This window comes from Brassica rapa, chromosome A10 (genome assembly GCF_000309985.2).
Source record: "Brassica rapa cultivar Chiifu-401-42 chromosome A10, CAAS_Brap_v3.01, whole genome shotgun sequence".
Classification (NCBI taxonomy): domain Eukaryota; kingdom Viridiplantae; phylum Streptophyta; class Magnoliopsida; order Brassicales; family Brassicaceae; genus Brassica; species Brassica rapa.
In genome coordinates this window covers 19,008,492-19,030,843 of record NC_024804.2, presented here as the reverse complement: position 1 = coordinate 19,030,843, position 22,352 = coordinate 19,008,492, and the positions used below count along the sequence as shown (strand labels likewise).

General features: G+C 36.3%; 3 protein-coding genes across 4 annotated transcripts; all 3 read left to right on the top strand.

Annotated features, from left to right (window-relative positions):
* The first annotated feature begins 52 nt into the window (after positions 1–52).
* On the top strand, positions 53–3,209 carry LOC103847073 (E3 ubiquitin-protein ligase XBAT33). Its single transcript, XM_009124109.3, has 9 exons — positions 53–486; positions 574–633; positions 798–869; positions 1,291–1,460; positions 1,551–1,711; positions 1,822–1,880; positions 1,967–2,013; positions 2,095–2,238; positions 2,309–3,209. Exons 1-9 carry the CDS (start codon positions 310–312, stop codon positions 2,964–2,966), a joined length of 1,548 nt encoding a protein of 515 aa, XP_009122357.1. The 5' UTR covers positions 53–309; the 3' UTR covers positions 2,967–3,209.
* Positions 3,210–3,464: 255 nt separating this feature from the next.
* LOC103847072 (leucine-rich repeat receptor protein kinase EMS1) lies at positions 3,465–8,715 on the top strand. Its single transcript, XM_009124107.3, has one exon. It carries the CDS (start codon positions 4,893–4,895, stop codon positions 8,592–8,594), a length of 3,702 nt encoding a protein of 1,233 aa, XP_009122355.1. The 5' UTR covers positions 3,465–4,892; the 3' UTR covers positions 8,595–8,715.
* A 319-nt stretch (positions 8,716–9,034) lies between these two features.
* Positions 9,035–21,827, top strand: LOC103847573 (ribonucleoside-diphosphate reductase large subunit). Of its 2 annotated transcripts, none has more exons than XM_033282018.1 (18): positions 9,035–11,728; positions 11,845–12,096; positions 12,214–12,275; positions 12,354–12,441; positions 12,523–12,786; positions 12,867–13,074; positions 13,163–13,251; positions 13,334–13,504; positions 13,600–13,692; positions 13,812–13,964; positions 14,056–14,142; positions 14,250–14,414; positions 14,493–14,612; positions 14,684–14,859; positions 14,940–15,089; positions 15,168–15,315; positions 15,412–18,914; positions 19,113–21,827. In XM_033282018.1, exons 1-17 carry the CDS (start codon positions 11,705–11,707, stop codon positions 15,478–15,480), a joined length of 2,319 nt encoding a protein of 772 aa, XP_033137909.1. In that variant the 5' UTR covers positions 9,035–11,704; the 3' UTR covers positions 15,481–18,914; positions 19,113–21,827. The 2 variants fall into 2 exon arrangements, with proteins under 2 accessions (XP_033137909.1, XP_009122916.1); XM_009124668.3 differs by having other exon boundaries at positions 9,037–11,728; positions 11,866–12,096.
* Positions 21,828–22,352: the final 525 nt, after the last annotated feature.

Below are 22,352 nucleotides of genomic sequence, written 5' to 3'. Positions count from 1 at the left end.
GTGTGGAGTGAGTGGGGCGAGCGAAAGTGGAGATTAAAGGGTAAAATAGGAAAGTCAGGTTGAGTTTCGGAGTTTCATCTTCCTTTGTCTTTCTTTCTTTTGTCTCAATACGGACAAAAACTAGAGAGAGAGAGAGAGAGAGAGAGAGATCGCGTGCTGTTTGAGTATCACATCTAATCCAGGATTCTTTACTCTCTGCAGCTTTTCCACGACGGTTGACCTAATTCATCGTCACACCCAATTGAATTAGAGAGAGAGCGAGAGAGAGAGAGAGAGAGAGAGAGAGAGAGAGAGAGAGAGTTAGCTAAGATGGGAAACTCGTTTGGTTGTTCTGCGTCGGGAGAGAGATTGGTATCAGCGGCGAGAGATGGTGATTACGTGGAAGCGAAGATGCTGCTCGATTGCAATCCTTGCCTCGCAAAGTACTCTACCTTCGGCGGTCTCAATTCTCCGTTGCATTTCGCCGCCGCTAAAGGCCACAACGAGGTCTCCTTTTCCTTTTCCTTACCAATCCTTATTAACTGTTTCACAATTTACGATATTTTTTTTTAAATCTTTTTGTCTATGGTTAAGATCGTGGGGTTGTTGCTGGAGAAAGGAGCTGATGTGAACTCCAGAAACTATTGCGGCCAGGTATGTGTATTATTTAATTTAGCTCTGTATGCAAGGATCCGAATTTAATTTGAGGATGTGTATTATTAGTAGTAACTTGTTAAATCTTCTGGTTTAAGTTTGAGCTAAATAGAGTAATAAAAACCATTTCGACTTAGTTTTGTGTTAAATGAATCTTGTTTCAGACGGCATTGATGCAAGCTTGTAGATACGGACATTGGGAAGTTGTGCAAACTCTTCTTCTTTTTCGTTGCAATGTGAGTTTTGTCTCTCAATCACCACTACTTGAAACCAAAAACTACTTCTTTTGTTTCAGTTTAATTGTCCTTTTAAAGTAAAAATTTTGTTCAAAATAAGTGTCAAACATTCTTCAATTTATTTCTCTATTGGTTGAAATATTGTTAGTTGTATATGTAATTTTTTATTTTGAAAATATGCAAAATTAAATGTTTTTTTAATCCGTGTGCATAAACATAAATCAACAATTAAAATGAAATGGAGAGAGTATCTTTTTCTTATTCTTCTGTTTTAGTTTAATTGTCATTATAGAGTAAAATTTTTGTTTCTGCAAATTAGTTGTATATGTAATGATGTTTTGATTTTGAAAATATGCAAAATTAAATGTATTTTTTTCATCTTCTTCTTTTTAATTAACATCTTGTCTTTGTGTTTGTCAAGGTTACAAGAGCTGATTATTTAGCTGGAAGAACAGCGCTTCATTTCGCTGCTGTCAACGGTCACGCCAGGTGTATTAGACTGGTTTTGGCAGACTTTGTACCTAGTGAGCAACGAAACCCTCTTCCTGAGTCTGGTGTGGTGGTCACACCTAGGAACAAATCCGAACAAAGGTTTTGTTTTTTTTTCGGAAAAACCATCTTCTGTTCTGTTGTGTTGTAAGGATTTGATTGAGTTCTGACCAACTTTGTCGTCTGCCGCAGTGCGTTGTCTAAATTTGTGAATAAGGCGGCTGACGGTGGAATCACAGCTCTTCACATGGCTGCCTTAAACGGATTGTTTGACTGCGTGCAGCTTTTGCTTGATCTTGAAGCTAATGTCTCCGCTGTGACGTTTCATTATGGAACATCGATGGATATGATTGGTATCAGCATCTCTCTATCCACCACTCCCCCAATATTACCTAAACATTATTTTTAAATTCTTCTCTCAAGATGATGATCTTGTGGTCTTAGTACTTATATCGTTTTTCAGGAGCAGGAAGCACGCCGTTGCACTATGCCGCTTGTGGTGGGAATCTGAAATGTTGTCAGGTAAGAAACACCACTAAGTTTAATTATTTTCTTTCCTCTGTTGTTGGATACAAACATTTGTGAGAATCTCCCTTCTTCTGTGTTAGATTCTCCTTGCAAGAGGTGCAAGAAAGATGACATTGAACTGTAATGGGTTAGTTATTCCTCCACAGTCTCTTCTATTGTTTCATGTTCCACAGAATGTAAACTTTCTTTTTCAATAAAATGTTTGTAGGTGGCTACCAATTGACATAGCAAGGATGTGGAGTCGTCACTGGTTAGAACCTTTGCTTTCACCAAACTCTGATGTCGTCATTCCACTCTTCCCTCGTTCCAGCTACTTATCATTGCCTCTTTTAAGTATACTCAACATCGCAAGGTAAAACACCAAACCTTCATCAGACTTTTAGAACCCCAAAGAGTATGGCCTCCTAACCATTTCCTTGCAGAGAGTTTGGGTTGCAGTCAACAACCATCTCAGATGAGGTTGATATCTGTGCGGTTTGCCTGGAGAGAACATGCACTGTTGCTGCTGAAGGTTGTGAGCATCAGCTATGTGTGAGATGCGCGTTATATCTTTGCTCATCGAGCAATGTTCCTTCCGTGACAGTTGATCCTCCCGGTTCGATTCCATGTCCTCTTTGCAGACACGGAATAGTATCTTTCAAACGGCTCCCAAGCTCATTAACCAAAGAACTTAAGTTACCTATGTCGCTTGGCTTCTGTGCGCCGTGTATGCTCCACACTGGAGACGCAAGAGATCAGTCCTCACCGACAACAGAACAGCAGCAGCAGCGTAGTAGCAAGACTCGAGCAGCCTCGGTTTCATCTGATATGTTCTGTCCGGTGACGTGTAGTCCATTCCCTTCAGTCAACATTCCATTGTGCACGTGCAGCGATGGAACGTGTCCGAACTTTGAGACGCATGGAGCAGAGAGAGATGGTGAAGAACACGACGAGTCTTCTCCTCCTCCTCGGGTGGCGACTGAGCAGGAGAAGGTGGATGAAGGGCAGAGACTTGGGAAGACAACAACTTGCTCGAGCATGTTTTGGGGAAGAAGAAGCTGTAGCAGAGAGAACCAATGCAACTCAGAGATCAATGCCTGATCACAAACATTTCTATGTACAGTGAGAAAGAGAGGATTGATGTATTATTATTATTTTTTTAAATTGAGGTGAGCCATACAGTCTTTTCTTGTATTTGTTTCTACTTTTGAGAGGGTTCATATATAAATTATGGTGGAAGATTTGTAATTATCATCATAGTGATGGGGTCATTTGCAAAATCTTTGTACTTTCTTATTGTAATGGATCTCTTGTTTGTAGCATGTGTTGAAACATTTGAGACTTTCTTATGATTTTCAACTCAATAGAAGTCAAAACATATCTAAAGACTAAAGTAATAATTATTTCAAAAGATAATGTCTTCTCTATAGCTCTCCTGGTTCTATGAGAAAATCTGACAACACAAGTACATGTCATTTTCTTCCGCAGCTTTGCTCTTAATACTGTATTGAAATTTGATTATTTATATGACGGAAAAGAAAAAAAAGAATCAAATGAAGTTATCAGTCAATTAATTGGACTCAAAGTGGTTTTGTTCAGTGATACGCCAATTCCAAAAAAACATTCCCATTTTCGGCTTTGCTACACCCAATAACCTTTCATGTGCCTAGCTCGTCTGCATCAGTTTAAAATATCAATTCTTGTAAGTTATTATCATGGCATGGAGCCTATCTATTGTATTAGCAGCTGTTTATTCCTGACCATATGATTATGACCTGTGTAAATTTGTAACTGTAATTGATCATATTCATAATCTGTACAAAACATCATTTATTTCAAAGTTGATGTTAATCATCGAGACAACAGTTCTATAGTATGCATTTTAGTTCCAAATAACTTCTAAAATCACCTTTGAGTTGTAGGTTTGTTAAAGGTTCCTACAAATTTACTATGCAGATGGCTAAATCAAGTACTCTTAATTTTTTTTTAAATATAATATACTTGTGTTATATTGCAAGGTAGAAATGGATATGATATGTGTTTAGAAGATGGAAACAGATCCCTAAGACCATCCTTAAGGGTAAAGCTTGTAACATTCCCAAAAAGGAAAGAAGTCATGTGGGGTAAGAACTCTGTTCTTCTACCCTTTCTATAATTTGTTTGGAACTTATATAGGGGACCAGACCATGTCCTAGTTCTTTTCTAAATTTTCTTAATTAACTCCCTCTTCACTGTTATTTACCGTCAAAGATGGGAAACAGAACTTATTTTAAAAATAATTTAAAAACCCGCAAAATAAGTGGGTTAATTTTGACTGTGTTATATGTTGACTGAACCGTTTTGTTTTGTTTTCTAACGAAAGTAACCGAAAGACCAGAAGAGCATTTTTCAAATTATTAACTCAGTGCCACAATTCCCAAAAGAAAATTATTAACTTTATATAATAACTGAACTTAATGCAACAGTACTTCTCAAAGAAAAAAAGTTGTTAACTGCATATATATAATTGAACTTGAACATAGCTGGGTTACTTAAAAGCCTTATCAGACAGAGATCACATTAATTAAAAACTAACACCAGCTTTAGACAAAAATACAGGAAAGCCATAAATACGTTTTACATTTACAATTTCACCCCACACTTTTTAAATATTCGTAGACTAAACCCGTCAGCTTTATCATAGACTCATAGTACTACAGTTGTTATGATTTCTGAAGATTCTAGCCGTACTCTATTGACCCATCATGCCTTTCATCTTCAATCATCAAAAAAACCCCTATTTTTTAACTCACGCAAATAAACACAGAAGAAGAACTATCAAAAAAATCAAAATTAAAAAAGATTGTTACGAACTTTAAAAATAATAATGGTCTAAGGTCACGTGAGTTTCGTGCATTACTAGTCTCTTCTTTAATCTCTCTTCATCTTTCTCGCGCCTAAAAGCTTCTCTCTCTTTAATGGCGTTTTAATTAAAAACTGGATCTTTCTCTCTAAAGGCAGCTCCTTTCCTCTCCTTCTTCTTCTCTCATGGCGTTTCTCAGAGCTTCCTCGTTCCTGTTTCTCCTCTTCATCTCCGTTTCCTCTGCCTCCACCTCAGAAAGGAGCTCTCTTTTGTCCTTCAAAGCCTCCCTCGCGACCTCTCCCTCTCCCTCTCCTCTCTCTTCATGGAACCGTTCGTCTCCCTCCCCCTGCACCTGGCTCGGCGTCACTTGCCGTTTCGGGAAAGTGAACTCTCTCTCTCTCCCTTCACTGTCCCTAAAAGGAAACTTACCTCCTTCCCTCTTCTCCTCCCTCCCTTTCCTCACCGCCCTCGACCTCTCCGACAACTCCCTCTCCGGCCTCATCCCTCCTCAGCTCGGCCACCTCAAACACCTCCAAACCCTCTCCCTCTCCGGCAACTCCCTCACCGGCCCCCTCCCGAGTCGACTCGTCGGAATCTTGCCTCGCCTCCTCTACCTCGACCTGAGCAACAACCGCCTCTCCGGCCCTCTCCCTCCCTCCTTCCTCCTCAGCTTCCCGGCTCTCTCCTCCCTCGACGTCTCCAACAACTCTCTCTCGGGCCTTATCCCTCCGGAGATCGGGAAGCTGACCAACCTCTCCGACCTCTACATGGGGGAGAACAAACTCTCCGGCCTCATCCCGCCGCAGATCGGCTTCCTCTCCTCCCTCAAGAACTTCATCGCTCCGTCTTGCCTCTTCAAAGGACCGTTACCAAACGAAATCTCGAACCTCAAGAAGTTAGCTAAGCTCGACCTTTCTTACAACCCACTCAACTCTCCCATCCCCAAATCAATCGGAGAGTTACATAACCTCACAATGCTGAACCTCGTCTCCACCGAGCTCAACGGTTTGATCCCTAGGGAGATTGGTGAGTGTAAGTCTCTCAAAACGTTGATGCTTTCCTTCAACGATCTCTCTGGGGGTTTACCTTTGGAGCTATCAGAGATTCCTTTGCTGTCGTTCTCCGCTGAGAAGAATCGCCTCTCTGGTCGGTTACCTTCTTGGATCGGTAAATGGAAGGAGCTTGAGTCGCTTCTGCTTTCTAGCAACCGGTTCTCAGGAGAGATCCCTAAGGAGATTCAGTTTTGTCCAGTGCTGAAGCATCTTAGTTTAGCTAACAACTTGTTAACCGGTTTGATTCCTAGAGAGCTTTGTGGTTCAGGTGCGTTGGAAGATATTGATCTCTCTGTGAACTTCCTCTCCGGAGGCATAGAGGAAGTGTTCGTTGGATGTACTAATCTTCAACAGCTGGCTCTTACCAACAACGAGATCAACGGTTCGATACCTGAGTATCTTTCTAACCTGATGGCGCTTGACTTGGACTCAAACAACTTCACTGGAGAGATACCTCTGAGTCTCTGGAACTCGACGAACTTAATGGAGTTTTCAGCTTCTTACAACCGTCTAGGAGGCTATTTACCTCCAGAGATCGGCAACGCAGTATCCTTAAAGCGTCTTGTGCTCAGTGATAACCAGCTGAGAGGTGTGATCCCAAGAGAGATTGGGAAGCTGACTTCTTTATCTTTCTTGAATCTGAATTCAAACGAGCTTCAAGGAGAGATACCAACCGAGCTCGGAGACTGTACTTCTCTGACTACATTGGACCTTGGCAAAAACAATCTCCAAGGAGAGATTCCAGTAAAGATCACAGCTCTTGCTCAGCTTCAGTGCCTTGTCCTCTCTCACAACAACCTCTCCGGCTCCATTCCTTCGAAGCCTTCCGCTTACTTCCACCAGACGGAGATGCCTGATCTGAGCTTTCTCCAGCACCGTGGGATATTCGATCTCTCCCACAACGGACTCACCGGTCCTATACCTGAGGAGCTAGGCGACTGTGTAGTAGTAGTTGAGATTTTACTAAGCAACAATCATCTCTCTGGAGAGATCCCATCTTCGCTCTCACGTTTAACCAACTTGACTAATCTTGATCTCTCTGGAAACAGCCTCACCGGCTCCATCCCTGAGGAGTTAGGCCACTCTCCTAAGCTGCAGGGACTCAACTTAGCTAATAATCACCTCAGTGGACACATACCGAAGAGTTTCGGCCTTTTGGGTAGCTTGGTGAAGCTGAACTTGAGCAAGAATAACCTTGATGGTTCTCTTCCCGCTTCTCTTGGGAACTTGAAAGAGCTGACGCACATGGACTTGAGCTTTAACAAGCTTACCGGCGAGCTTCCTTCAGAACTCTCTAAAATGCTCAACTTAGTAGGCATCTATATTCAGCAGAACAGGCTCTCAGGGTCTGTGGAGAGCCTCTTCTGCAGCTCATCGGCGTGGAAGGTTGAGACAGTGAACTTCAGCGTTAACTTGTTGACAGGAACCTTGCCGGGATCGTTGGGGAACTTGTCGTACTTGACAAACTTGGATCTGCACCAGAATCACTTCACAGGGGGAATCCCTTCAGAGCTTGGGAGTCTCATGCAGTTAGAGCTCCTTGACGTCTCTGAGAACAACATCTCCGGAGATATACCAACGCAGATCTGTGGATTGACTAGTCTACGGTTCTTGAATTTGGCAAAGAACAGGTTACAAGGAGAAGTACCGAGCGAAGGTGTTTGTAATGATCCTTCCAAGGCATTGTTCTCTGGGAACAAAGCGTTGTGTGGGAGAGTGATTGGTTTGGATTGCAAGAGTGATGAGAAGACTTTGCTAAGTGCTTGGGGACTCTCAGGGATAGTGATAGGGACCATGATCATTGTCCTTGCAGCTCTTTTCTCTCTGCGGAGATATGTTACGAGAAGGAGAGTGAATGATCCAGAGGAAAGCTTCGTCGATGATCAGAACCTCTACTTCTTGAGCGGAAGCAGATCGAGAGAGCCGTTAAGCATCAACGTGGCTATGTTCGAGCAGCCGCTTCTCAAGGTGAGTTTAGCAGACATCGTGGAAGGAACCGACCGTTTCTGCAAGAAAAACATCATAGGAGACGGCGGGTTCGGGACGGTTTACAAAGCGTGCTTACACGGAGGGAAGACAGTAGCGGTTAAGAAGCTGAGCGATGCCAAGACTCAGGGGAACAGAGAGTTCATGGCGGAGATGGAGACTCTAGGGAAAGTGAAGCATCCTAATCTTGTCTCTTTGATTGGTTACTGCTCCTTCAGCGAAGAGAAGCTTCTTGTCTACGAGTACATGGTGAACGGAAGCTTAGACCATTGGTTGAGGAACCAGACAGGGATCCTGGACGTGCTAGACTGGTCCAAACGGTTGAAGATAGCGGTGGGAGCTGCGAGGGGGTTAGCTTTCTTGCACCACGGTTTCATCCCTCACATCATCCACAGAGACATCAAGGCGAGCAACATTCTTCTAGACAGCGAGTTTGAGCCTAAGGTTGCGGATTTTGGGTTGGCGAGGCTGATCAGCGCGTGTGAGACTCACGTGAGTACCATCATCGCAGGCACGTTTGGTTACATTCCACCGGAGTATGGTCAGAGCGCACGAGCCACGACCAAGGGAGATGTGTATAGCTTTGGGGTGATTTTGCTGGAGCTGGTGACGGGGAAAGAGCCAACGGGTCCTGACTTTAAAGAGAGCGAAGGAGGGAACTTGGTTGGTTGGGTTGTTCAGAAGATCAACAAAGGGAGAGCTGTGGATGTTTTGGACCCTCTGGTTGTGGCAGCGGGTTTCAAACAGGCCATGCTACGTGTGCTTCAGATCGCTGTGCATTGTATTGCTGCGACGCCTGCTAGTCGTCCGACTATGTTAGATGTCCTGAAGTCTCTCAAGGAGTTATAGGTAGACTTTATGTTTGCTTGTTGTATAAGTAACTACATCATGTGTGATGATGATGCTAATGTTAACCTTGTTAAGTTTATAAAATCATGGAACTTACAGAAATGCCCCTCTGCTTTCAAAATTATATATGATTGAGAGAAAGAAAATCAATGTGTAAGAGAAAAAATGAAATGGAAAGACAAGAAAAGTTGGAGTGTAGCTGTTTGATGTCAAGTCAATATCACGAAACACAGTTTGGTCAGTAAATAAACAGTAGTAATGAAAACAGAGGAGAGATCTTTTAACCCAAACTTGTAGCTCTGTAATTAAAGTCACTCACACTTGTTTTGTTATCTAGCTGTGATGAGTACATTCAAATTTAGAGAACTTGCTACAGCTCAAATACGCCAAAATGGATTCATTTTACCTCATTGTCTCTAGTGTAGATCTTCACCGTTGGTCGTTTCAATCGTTTGAGGCCTTGAGCCGTGACACGGCTGGGTTTACGTGTTATATGGGCCAGACCCACTTAATGTGAGACATCACGGGTCTTTAAATCCAGGCCATAATCAAAGTGTATTAAATACTTAAGATTCAATTATTATTTTATTTTTTTTGAACGAATGCTAAATTTATTCATCAAAAAGTCTTTGTACATCAAGTGAAACCTTGTTTGAAAAAAGAGACTATTCCTATAACTTTACAGCTTTCAAAAACTCTTAAACTGACTAAATTATTTACGATCTTGTACTGAACCAAAACTGTAGCGCTTTTTCAAGTCCCTTAACTCTTTTCCCCTGCATCAAACTGAGCTTTATTTCAGATAGTTTTGTCCATGAGCTTTATCAAGACAGGTAATGGCATAGATTGATCCCCGTGATGCCGCATGTTCCGTTCTCTCCACAGAGAGTACATGACAACTTTTTTTTTTTTGGTAAACATGTTAAGACAGTCGTACATGGCAACTTGAAAAGCGTAACTGATACAAAAACGCTTCTTCTTCTCCATGCTACCCGAGATCAATTATTTCTTGCTAGATGAATAAAATTATTGGATTAGTGTTTAAGTAGAGTCAGTATACCGACGAAAATATGTAGAGATTACGGCACTATAGTATAGGAGACCGCATGGAGTTATTATGTACGATGTGAATAAATCAATGCATCAAAAGCATTATTGTAAACACTGTTTAATGATTATTCTATCATTCGTTAACACTTTAACTATGTCGGTTAGCTGTTTCCAAATTGATTTCTCTCCATATTTAAAGTCTTTCAACTTCCACGGATAAGTTGAATAGTAGTGGTAAATATTCGTCGCATTGTATACATGCATGCGTATGATTTTCACCGTGTTTGATGTGTCATGTGAATATGTGATATAACCCATATCATAAGGCGTGCAAGGAAAAATTTGCTACTATGCTTACTTGTGTAGAAAATTACAAAATCATTAAATAATTTTTAGGTAACTTTGGCATGTGACCAACGGAAGAATATAGTACGCATTGCCACTTATGTTTGCAAGAGACCCTATTACCATAAGAATAGACCAACAGTCTTGTGTATTTTGAAAATACATTAATACATGAATAAATGTTCAAAACTCGATTTATATCTGAAATATAATGACAACTATTAATATCATAGCTCTGGTAATCTTTGATTTACACCACAAAATCATCTGTTAGTGCTGGTTGATAGGTTGATGCTATAGCTGGGACCACCGGTTTGGAATTTATAGTTCCACCCCCAAAGAAAAAGAATTGGTATGAGGACCGGTTAGGTTGGGTTTGATGTTAGTTTAATACCTACCGATTGATCCAACGGCTTGGGATCAAAAAGGTGCACAGAGATTAAAGAGTAGAGGATCGGAGCAGTCGAAGGTTTTGTTTTAGGGACAATGTGTTGAATATACCCAATTAACGTGCAAATTAGCCGAATGTCCATAATTATGGATAATCCAAAAATGAATAACTTTTTGACACTGTGCGGATGAAAATGCTCTCATGCTTTATCGAAAACAAGTAACTCTAGATCTATTAACTAAATATTTACATAACAAGTAACAATCTACATACCAACTAACATATCAGCTAATAATTTTAGTATCATCTAAGAATCTATGTATCAAACAAATGTATCAACTAACAAATCATATATCAGTTAATGAAACTATTAACAATTAATTAATTATCTATCAAATAGTCTCAAATCTATTTGTAACAGCTAACACTCCATATATCGATTAAGAATTCATTAAAATCTAAATAATATCAGGTATGTAATAAAATACTTACTAACATATATATTATCTAAAAGTTAATTGTGATTCGAAATTGGAAACATTGGAATTGGGGTGAATAAATAAAATTAGCATTATGAGTGTCAAAAGAATCATAATAAAAAAAAAGATTTGTGTTGAATTAAAAAATGATTTGAAGAATCAATACGAGAGATAAAGAGATTAGAATACATAAAATGGATAAGAGAAAGACAGAAATAAGAGTATTATAGTCATAAAAATATTTAAAAAAACAAGGGTATATGACAAATTATACGAGCTTTTAAATATATCCACACCAATTTCTCTTTGTTTTACTTGGCTTTTCTTCCTTTTCAACTGGTGAAATCGTATTTTACTTATTTTATTTTATTTGTTATATTTCGGATAATCATGATTCTTAAAAAGTTTTAGTTTTTTTTTTAATTATTAATTAAGGTAAAATCAACTGGTGGCCCGTTGTGGCCCAGTAAAGTTGACAAAAAAAAATTAAATAATGTAGGTTATATATTATTAAGTAAAAAATTAACTTTTGTTTAATAAGTTATATAACCAACTTATTTAATAAGTTATTAAGTAATCAACTTTTCTCCTTTTTACCGGTGAAATCGTATTTTACTTGATTTTTATTTATTTGTTATATATTGCAGATAATCATGATTCTTAAATAATGTAGGTTGTCGTAATCACATTATATATAACAAACATAACCAATAATTTTATAAGAGATAGATTCTGTAAGAAACCTAGCAGAGAAGCTCGTGAACTGAAGAGAAGAAAAGAGGTGACATTGAGTCGGTGATTCTTTCCGATCGAGTTGCGATCATCTTTTTTATATTTCTAGCAAGATGCCAGAGCGTGCTAAAGCTTTGGTAAGAAAATTAAATTAATCCTTTTTTATATATATATATATATATAAATCATTGGTTTTGTGTTTCTCTGAGCTAAAACAAGTGTTTAATCGTTGACAAAAAAAAAAAAAAACAAGTGTTTAATCTGCCTCCAACAGAATATGCACGTAGTGAAGCGCGATGGATGGGTGGAAACTCTTCACTTGGATAAGATTACTGCGCGACTTAAGAAACTTAGCTATGGGCTTAGCAGTTACCGCTGTGACATTCTCCTGGTAGCTCGTGAAGTTTATGCCCGTGTCTATGACGGAATCACTACGAGTCAAGTTGACGAGTTGGCTGCTGAGACTGCTGCTTCCATGGCTTGTAACCATCCTGATTATGCCTCCGTAAGTATATATATACTAATTCTAGTCATTCCTTAAGACAGTAATAATTCTTTCCCTGATACATGCATAATAATTGTATTGTTTTTTTTTCTTCTTGTTTTGTCTTTTTATTTTCAGCTGGCTGCAAGGATTGCTGTCTCAAATCTCCACAAGAACACACAGAAATCATTTTCTGAGACGTGAGTGTCCAGCTGTGAATTTTATCTTTGTTTGGGTTTTAGGGTGTATCATTGATTTGAGTTTTTATGTTTTTTCAGGGTTGCGTACATGTACAATTATGTCAATGAGGGATCGGGACTGAATGCTTCTCTAATAGCTGAGAATGTATTTTCGATAGTTTCGGAGGTACACTAATAATTAAAAGCTCTCAGAATGTATTTTTATCTTGTATAATATTACTGAATTGTTCTTTCGTTTCAATCTCAGAATGCTAAACGTCTGGACAGGGAGATGGTATATGATCGTGATTTTGAATATGATTACTTTGAGTTTAAGACGCTTGAGAGATTGTACCTCTTGAAAGTCCAAGGGAAAGTCGTTGAAAGGCCTCAGCACATGTTGATGAGGGTTGCTGTTGGCATCCATTTGAGAGATATTGATTCTGCAATCAAAAGTTACCATTTGATGTCTAAGAGATTGTTCACTCATGCATCTCCTGCTCTCTTAAACGCAGGCTCGCCAAGGCCTCAAGTAATTAAATAACTATATAGAGCTTTATTGTTCTTCAATGTATTTTTTTTAGCTCATCTTCTTCTAATTGAATTGTGCAGTTGAGCAGCTGCTTTCTTACCTGCATGAAAGATGATAGCATCGAGGGCATATACAATACAGTGAAAGAGTGTGCTGTTCTACCCAAATCTGCAGGCAGTATTGGTGTTTCTCTTCATAACATCCGTGGCACAAAGGGAATCTCTTATGGTATTGGTAAAACGCTGGATGTTTTCAAAGCTACTACTCGTTTTCTTGATCAAGGAGGAGGTAAAAGAGGAATTTGTACATCTTTAGCTTTCCTACTGTGTAGTGAGTCATCTTAAGTCTTATCTCTCATGTATATTGTTTGCACTAGGTGAAGGAGGAGGCGTTACAGTATACCTGGAGCCATGGCATGCTGATATTTCTGAGTTTCTAGATCATCTTTGGAAGAGCCACGGAAAGGTACCAAGATATTTGTTGACCATGTTATCCTCAGATGTGGTTTGGCTGCTAACAACGTCCATATACATTTTTTTCAATGCAGGAGGAGCACAGGGCTAGAGACTTGTTTTATGCTCTCTGGGTTCCTGATCTTTTCATGGAGAGAGCCCTTGGGGATGAGCACTGGTCATTGTTTTGTCCTAATGAAGCTCCAGGTTTAGCAGATTGCTGGGGACCGGAATTTGAGAGACTGTACACAAAGTATGAAAGAGAGGTGAGTCCCATGTTTCATCTGCTATCTTATGTAACATGATTTCTTATTGTTATCTCAATACCATACCAGTTATGTTTTGTCCATCATGTCTTCAGGGAAAGGCAAAGAAGGTCGTTAAGGCGCAAGAGCTTTGGAATGAAATCGTGACATCCCAGCTAGAAACAGGAATGCCATACATGCTTTTCAAGGTAAGTAACATATATATATATATATATATATATATATATATATATATATATGATTCTATAGCTATATATGTTATTAGCCATAATATACAGCCAACTGGTTCTTAATGTTTCTATTTTAGGATTCATGCAACAGAAAAAGCAATCAGCAAAATCTTGGTACCATAAACTCCTCCTCCGGCTTATGCAGTGGAGTTATTCAATACAGCAGTCCAACAGAAACAGCTGTGTGCAATCTTGCATCCATTGTTTTGCCCAGATTTGTTAGGGATAAAGTGAGTTATAAGAAAATTGTTTTTTGCGGGTTCTCTAAGTTTCCTTTTTATTATTACGCTCTCTTACTAACATTCTTCTTGCTCACAACAGGATGTTCCAATGGACTCTCATCCATCTGAGCTTGCCGGCAGCCTAGGCTCAAAGAATCGTTACTTTGATTTTCACAGCTTAGCCAAGGTCAGACAGATGCTAACACCTTCCTATTTGCTTCCATTGACCTTAAAATCAGATTCTCAACGGATCTTTCTGATGTGAATTTATCGTTGTTTCTTTTGTGTGGCCAGGTAACTGCTAGTGTTACTAATGATCTCGATAGGATAATAGACGCAAATTACTATCCTCTAGAGAGTGCAAAAACTTCGAACATGCGTCATAGGCCTATTGGTATTGGTGTACAAGGTCTTGCAGACGTCTTTATCCTCCTTGGAATGCCATTTGATTCTCCAGAGGTAGACACTCCTCTGCCTGATGATCAACGTTTTTTGTTTTATATGTTCTGCTAAGCACATTTTTAATTTGTTACTCAGGCCCTACAACTGAATACGGATATATTTGAAACCATATACTACCATGCTCTCAAAGCATCTTCAGAGCTTTCTGCAAGAGATGGCGCGTATGAAACATATAAAGGAAGTCCCATGAGCAAGGTATGTATGCATGTCATCCCGTAATTATTTTACTTAAACTTCATAATGTTCTAATTGTGGATAGCGTGTAGGGGATTCTTCAACCTGACATGTGGAATGTGACTCCATCAGACCGTTGGGACTGGGATTTTCTTAGGGATATGATATTAAAGAATGGAGTGAGGAACTCTCTTTTGGTATCATTGGCTGGGAACAACAAAGGTTTGGAGCCTTGTGCATCAAACATCATCAATAACGGAGGGTTAAGGTTTGTATATTACTAAATCATTATGACATTGGTACATTTTTGTAACTGTTTTACTCATTTTGTCTCTGGCTTTTGCTCAGTGGTGAATTTACAATCGTGAATATGCATCTTCTTCACGATTTAACTAATATGGGACTTTGGTCTCAGAGAATGAAAAAGGTTCTCATTAGTGAGAATGGTTCTATAGGAAATATCCCAGAGATACCTGAGGATCTGAAAGCAATTTACAGGTATAATAATGCTTAATTTTTTTTGTCATATTGCTAAAGTCTGAGGTTTCACTTCGTTCATCCTCTAATTCAATTTAGAACTGCTTGGGAAGTTAAAAAAAGAACTTTGGTCAAGATGGCCGTTGGTCGTGGAGGCTATGTAGATCAAAGTCAAAGCTTTAACATTCACTTGAATGAACCAAGCCGCCTCAATGTCACTGACTTGCACTTCTACACTTGGTTTCAGGTTTGATTTTTTTAATTTAATTTCAAAATAGTAGTATATTGTTTTTCATTTTTTTTCCTTTTATCTCACTGTGTTATTGTGAATTTTTACCAACAGGGTTTAAAAGTCGGAATGCAGCACCTGCTATTACGTGCTACAAAGACACATGCGCTTTCGCTTACCTAGTTTTTTTTTTGTTTTAGTTTAAATTTAAATCATATATTTTATATGTTATCTTGATATATAAATATTATAATTTATTGTAAAAATATAAATAGCTACATAATTATAAAATTTTCTGTCTTACAAATTTCAAAATTTTAATATCCAAATTTTTTGATATTTTTGTTATTGGAAATTTTGTATAAGGTGATGAGCAAAATGAAAAAAAAATTGATTAAATTTTAGCTATATGTTTGATTGATTGGATTGTAGAAATGTTTCATTTCACTTAAAAATATTTTATTATTTTTATTTTCAATTATTCTCTTAGTAATTTAATGGACCCCCCCCCCCCTCTTTAAATCTACAACACTTTTAAAATATTTTTTTTTCTTAAATCACTGGTTTAACATTAAAATACTTTTCAACATTAAAAAAAACTTTGAACTATGTCACTAAAACTTAAAAACTACAAACTACAAACTAAATTCTTACAACAAAAATTTCTGCACTTACAACTCAATTAATCAGATTCATGATTTAAATATTCGTTTATCTTATTCATATAAGTTTTGATGTAAATTTTTTGTTAAATGTATAACTAATTAAAGTTTTGTTTTTGTTTTAGAACCACTGTATTCACAACTTTCGCAGGTTTTGATGTACTTGCACCATCTGTACTTTTACATATATATATATATGTATGTGTATATATAATCAATCTTGACAATGATCATAATCGTATTGTTATCTAACAATTGATCGTTGATTAAAATAGTTATTACCAAATTAAACCATTTTTTTATTGTGTTATTTATTATATTATAGTTGTAATGTCACATGATAATGCACTAATTCATGATATGTAACTGAGATTTTTTTCTTAGAACAAAACAACATAGACAACCAAGATAAGCTATTTAAATATGTGTAGATTGAGGTTTCACTTAAGTTCATTGTTTTCACTTTCTTTCCCACGTCTTACCTTCGAAACAAATATGACTGACTATGTGGATGACAATCCCAGAGATCTATGGTTGTGCATAGATGGAAGGAGCTCATGCGGCTTAGACTTGTTCATGTGTATAAAGTTATATGATGTGATTACAGTTGTTTTAGAAGTAAGTGCAGATATAATTTTTGTTCATGTTGTATAAAGTTACTCCGGCATCGTTAGAAGTTTGTTTACAAAGGTGTAGAAACTAAGATGCATTTGAATTTATGATCTTGCTGTTAGTTTCAGAATAATCTTTTATGTAAAAATAAACTACTACTATGCCGGAGTAAAAGCTACAACAGAGGACCTTACTGCTTTTCAATTAGTACTTATAAAGAGTTTTGTGAGCTTTTCATTCTTTGGCCAACATTTATATATGTAGCATTCCCCGCTTGTGTTTTCAATGCCTGCAGCTTTGCTGGTGCACAGAAACTCCATAGTCTGTGAAACATTGAGGTAACGAACTGAGAATGAAATATTTTATAGATAAATACATCAGGAAAGCTAAATTTGAGTATATTAGGACATAGGGGTATACCTCTGGCACCGTTACATGTTTTATTTTGTGGACACCCCCATACTTTGCTGAGCTGGAGGAGCAATTGATGTCACTCCCACACAACCTGCAAATGAAAATAGTGTTTGACAAAGTGTGTGCGAGTAAAGTAATAAGGACATCTTATCATTCTAGGTTCTTATTCATGGAGGTATCTCTGGCCCCTTTCATTGTCAAAGTATAAAGGAGTCGCATAGGTTGCATTAAGGAATACTTAGATCCCTACGATGTTCAGATGAACAGTTTGTAGACAGAACATGTGCAGCATGGGGGCTGTACCTCTTGGTTTAATGCTTGTGGCAAGAATGACCTTAGGCTCCACATCCGCCTGCTCCAATTTCTAGTGGAGTAGGCTAGCTTACCCGTCAAACACACAGAGACAAACCGTTGTATCCCTGCATAATTTTCTGCAATTGAAAGTTGTTCTTATGAGGCTAACTTTACCTATGATGGATGGCTGCAACTATAATAATGCCGTTTATTTGCTGTAATATATTCATTATGGCTTGCTAAGACCATGAGCTAACATATTTTTCTCAAATTATGAAAACAAATTTAGTCAGTTTAAGTTTAATTTGTTGGGTTTTGTAAGGGGGTGTATTTTTCTTTTTGAAACACCGATTATAATAAAAGAAAGAGGAGTTAGTTGAAGAAAGGGGGTGTATTGAATCTGAAATTTAAAGTGATTTGATTTTAGTGAGTTTTTAGATGATTTTAGCTGAAGATTATAATTTGGTGTGATTTTTGTTAAACAACTCTAGAATCTCATCTAAAACTATGGGATTAGGATTTTTATTTTTGTATCTTATAGAAATCCCTCTCAAACGCCCTTAAAAAAATTAAAGCACTCTAAAATCTCCAATTAGAGTATTTTTATAAAACGACAAGTTCAATAATACTGGATTTTAAAGTGGTTTTTAAAATCTTCTTTTGAATAACATTGGATTTGTCATTTTTATATAAATCATCTGAAACTCTTATTTGAATACACCCAAAGTTTTTTTTAATTTAGAATTAAGGATGTTGATAATTTGCTTGTGGATTTAATGTTTTGTTCCTGATATTTATCTCCAAAAGATATCCAAAGCTCTATAAAACAGATTTTTAAAGCTATATATATATATATATATATATAATACTTATTTATTTATTTATTTTATTTTATTTTATTTTGAGCTCTAGATTTATTTTGAAAATGTAAAGCATGATTATTTTATAAAACAGCTTTAGAAAAAAAATGATTGTTATAAAACTTTTACGGCTCTTTCAAATCAACCTCGTTCTATTAACTTCATTTCTCACTTCAAAGTCTAGAGAATATTATGAGCATATTCAAATACAATATTAGTTTACAACTCCCAAAATAAATAAAAAATTTACATAAACATAAATCTCCAATCTTTAGTTAAAAGATTATCTTGTAATTTATATTTTAGCATATACTAGTGTATCTATCTATACTATCTAACAATATTAAAAGGAGAATATGGTGAGCAGAGAGGCATGCCAAGTCAGTTAAAAAAATCAGCCTATCTATCAGGAGGTTCTATTTAACCACCTCATCTAAGCTTCATCGACCAAGTTTGGTAATGGGCTATTGGTGTGTTATTGAAAATCTTCACTACGACCCATGTCAAGCCCATCTCTCTTCATCTCGCGTTACCTAACTTTCTTCATTGCGACCTTTCCACTTCGTCCTCATCGATTCAACTCTCCAGTGAATCACCGTTATTCACAACTTTCTTTAAATATGTTCAGTCTCATGATTCCTACTAATATCCTTCTTGCTGTCTATAACCTTTCGCGAATTCTCTGCCGTTTCGTTCATCGTCAATGCTCTTTCGTTTCGAAGACTCAGACCCATTCCCATCCCTTCCATTGCTCTCTTCGATTACTTATCCTAAGGTGTGTGTCGGAGTCTTCTTATCTCAGATTTCAGCCATCATCTTGGAATTCATCTATTATATATATCAAGATCATGTATTAATTTGGTTGTAGATCTTCCACCAAAGATGCATTGTTTGTGAAGAAGTAATACTTTTCCAGTGGTCTTTACGAATTTTCTACAAGGTTTAGCATCATGATTGACTATTTTAATTGCAGGACCTTGACGTGGAAGCTGGGTATGACTGGTGGATCAGAACACGAGTATGAGGAAGTAAGAATCAGAGTATTGTGCCAAAAGTAAAAATAGTCATTCATTATGTGTATATTCTGTTTATCACCTATTAAAAAAAAACAGTTAAAGTCATCATGGAATATGTTCTGATTTTAGGCAAACTGTATGTAATCTTCAGATTTGTCTCCTGCTTTGGTCCTTCCCGTCCTGTTATACAAGAAAGCATATCCTCTTTAGAAAATGATATAAGAGTAAAGTTGTTGCTTTATTTAGCTATTGTCTGTTTGACTGTTTTCTATATATAAATATAATCACTCAAAACAGTTTTTCTATTGAGCTTTTGACAGCATCATCTAATGTATACGATCACTATCTAGGCAAATATCATTCAAGGCTCTTCTATCACTTTTACATCGAATTTAATCTTCATTAGTGTTCTGTCTTCATTCAATATCATTCAGCCAACAATACTGATTTCATTTGGTTACATGGTTCTTCCATTATTGAAGTCAGAAGATCTTACCATGATTACAATGTAACGCCGAATATAAGTAGAGCTTTGAAGAGGTGTGGTGGTGTATAACTGACATCTTAGTCTCTTTAATTTCTGTTTTACTGTTCAATTTATCAGTTTTGATCCCAATTAACTGTAGCTTATATATGTTATCCTAAAACTAATTACAGTGATCTTTCAATTATAAATCTTCAACCACAGACTTTATACTCTTTATAATTCATAATTACTGACTACCTTTTGCTTTCAACCTGATCTTCAGAAATTCATATTACACTCTTTATAAATTATAGTTTCAGACCGAAACTTCATCTCGGAGTTCTGAATATAAGAACAATATTCTTGGTAGACTCAGCAGGACGAAAACCGGTGGTCTGAATATGAAACAAAGGTGAAGTCCATGGGAGAAATTTGGCAAAAGCAAATGAGATCTCTGCAATCCCTGTACGTCCATTGCAAAGAGAAGCCTAGAGGCTGAGGATTCCGCTATAAATTTGGCTGCATATGTTATGTGAAGGCTAGCGATGCAAGATATTGACAAACCGGTGGTGTTAATGGTGTGGATTTAAGTGTAACGAGCCGGTTAGCAGAAGAATTCAGACAAACTCAAGTGTCTGGAGATGACACAAAGGTCTTAATGGATCTGAAGTTTGGTAAGGTAGAAGTGAACTTGAATCCCTAAAGGGAGCTAAGGAGGCTGAAACAGATGTTTGAGACCTTAAAGAAGAATTACGGAAGGAGACAAAGGGAAACGAAAACAATACTGAGCAAAGTGAAGAAACTTTGGAGAGGGTGACGTGTAAGTGGTGGAGAGGTTAAGGAGTACCAAGTATTGATGTCTGTTTCTCTTTCTTTTTAACACGTTTGGTGTGTTATATGAGGTTTTGGATATGTTGCTGAGATGTGATGATACATGGTATTTAAAATGAGTCATATTTCTCATGTCAATCCAAATTTACTGGAAAATTCTGTTAATATTTTTATATTAAACATGTATTTTAATTTGATGAAAAAACATGTATTTTAATATCTATTTGTTAAAGGTTCCAAAATCATGTGGACATACCAGTGTTGTATACTGTTCTTTTTCGTTATTTAGAAGTCATGGATCTTGAATCAAAAGCATACTTTTAAAAGGATTGTTATTCAATCAAGGATCAATCAATAAATTTAAATCAATTGTCAATGTTTTCTAATCAATAAAAATTAAAATTTTAGAATAGTTTTAGTTGGTTAATTTTAAAATTTCTACAGTAAGCTTTAGATTTTGATTTCAGTTATTTGTTCATAAGGCTTCACAACAAATGATTTGAAATCAATTTTAAATATGAAAACTTTAAAATTCTTTGAATTTGAATATAACACTAGATTTTAAAACTAGATTTAAATCATTCATTAAAGAACACCAAATTTTAAATTGAATATTATATACAACAATACTAGATTTTAAAATAGAATTATCATTCAAATAACAGTGGATTTTGCTTAGATTTAAACTTTCTTAAAATGCATTATTGAATAAAACCCGCTAAATTGTTTCCAACATCATATTTAAGAGTTTCAGTTTCACATTGTTTTTTTAATGAATCTTAGTATATAAGTTTACATAAATTTCTAGAATTAAACATATATAAGACTTCGTGATATGTTCTTAACATAAATACTTTAACATTATATAGAAACAAATTAAATTCATTTATTTAATATTTTATATTGACATTTTCCTTTCTTTTCTGTTATATGACATATCCACTTTAAACACAAAAATATAACATGGTTAAATAAAATTATTCAACAAGAAAAAATGTTGATTTTTAAAAATAAATATCAAACACATTGTTTTGAATTGTAATGATTTGTCAGTTAAGAAAATTCCAAAAACCTTCCAAATTTTATTTAAAATAGTTATTTGAATAAAATTCTCAAATAAAATGCTCTGTGTTACATATATTACATTATTTTTATAATTGGTTTGTCGATTAGCTGAAATGAAACAATCACCAGTGACCATCAATTCAACTGAAACTGATTCGTAGCCAATATGTTAGAAGTTTCCAATGGGATAAAATTAATATTACATGATGTCATTTAGAGATTTAGGGAATTATAGGATTCACCTCCAAACCTTATGGTATTTAAGAAAAAAAAAACAATCTTAATGACTTATAAAATTTGATCCACAAAACAATCACACTTTTTCAATTTATAAAATATTTAATCTATAAATCTTATTTATTGTAAGAAAGCATATATAAGATCCCAAATTTTTATAATTAAGAGTTTAAGATGTACATAAAATTGTTCATACATAGACAACTAATTTTGGTTAGTTATACAAAAAAAACATCCTCTAAATGTTTAATAATGATTAAAATCTACCTTGATTTTAATTAAAAATAGTACTGCTAATTTTGTGAACATTATTGATAACAAAAATACATTTTCTGTTTTTGCCTCTATGATAAAACCTGAAACCCGAAAGATGCAAATGAACAGTTCAAAAGAATGAATTATTATGAACTACGTACATGCATTATACTTAATTTATATTTTAATCTAATTATACACCAATTAATTTTAAAATAAGCATTAAGAATATAACTATCTTACACTTTCAAATAATTAAAATTTGTTTGAATTACAAAACACTATTTTACTCTAAAACACGACTTTGCTAGATTCACAACCCAATTTTAAATTTTTTAATTTT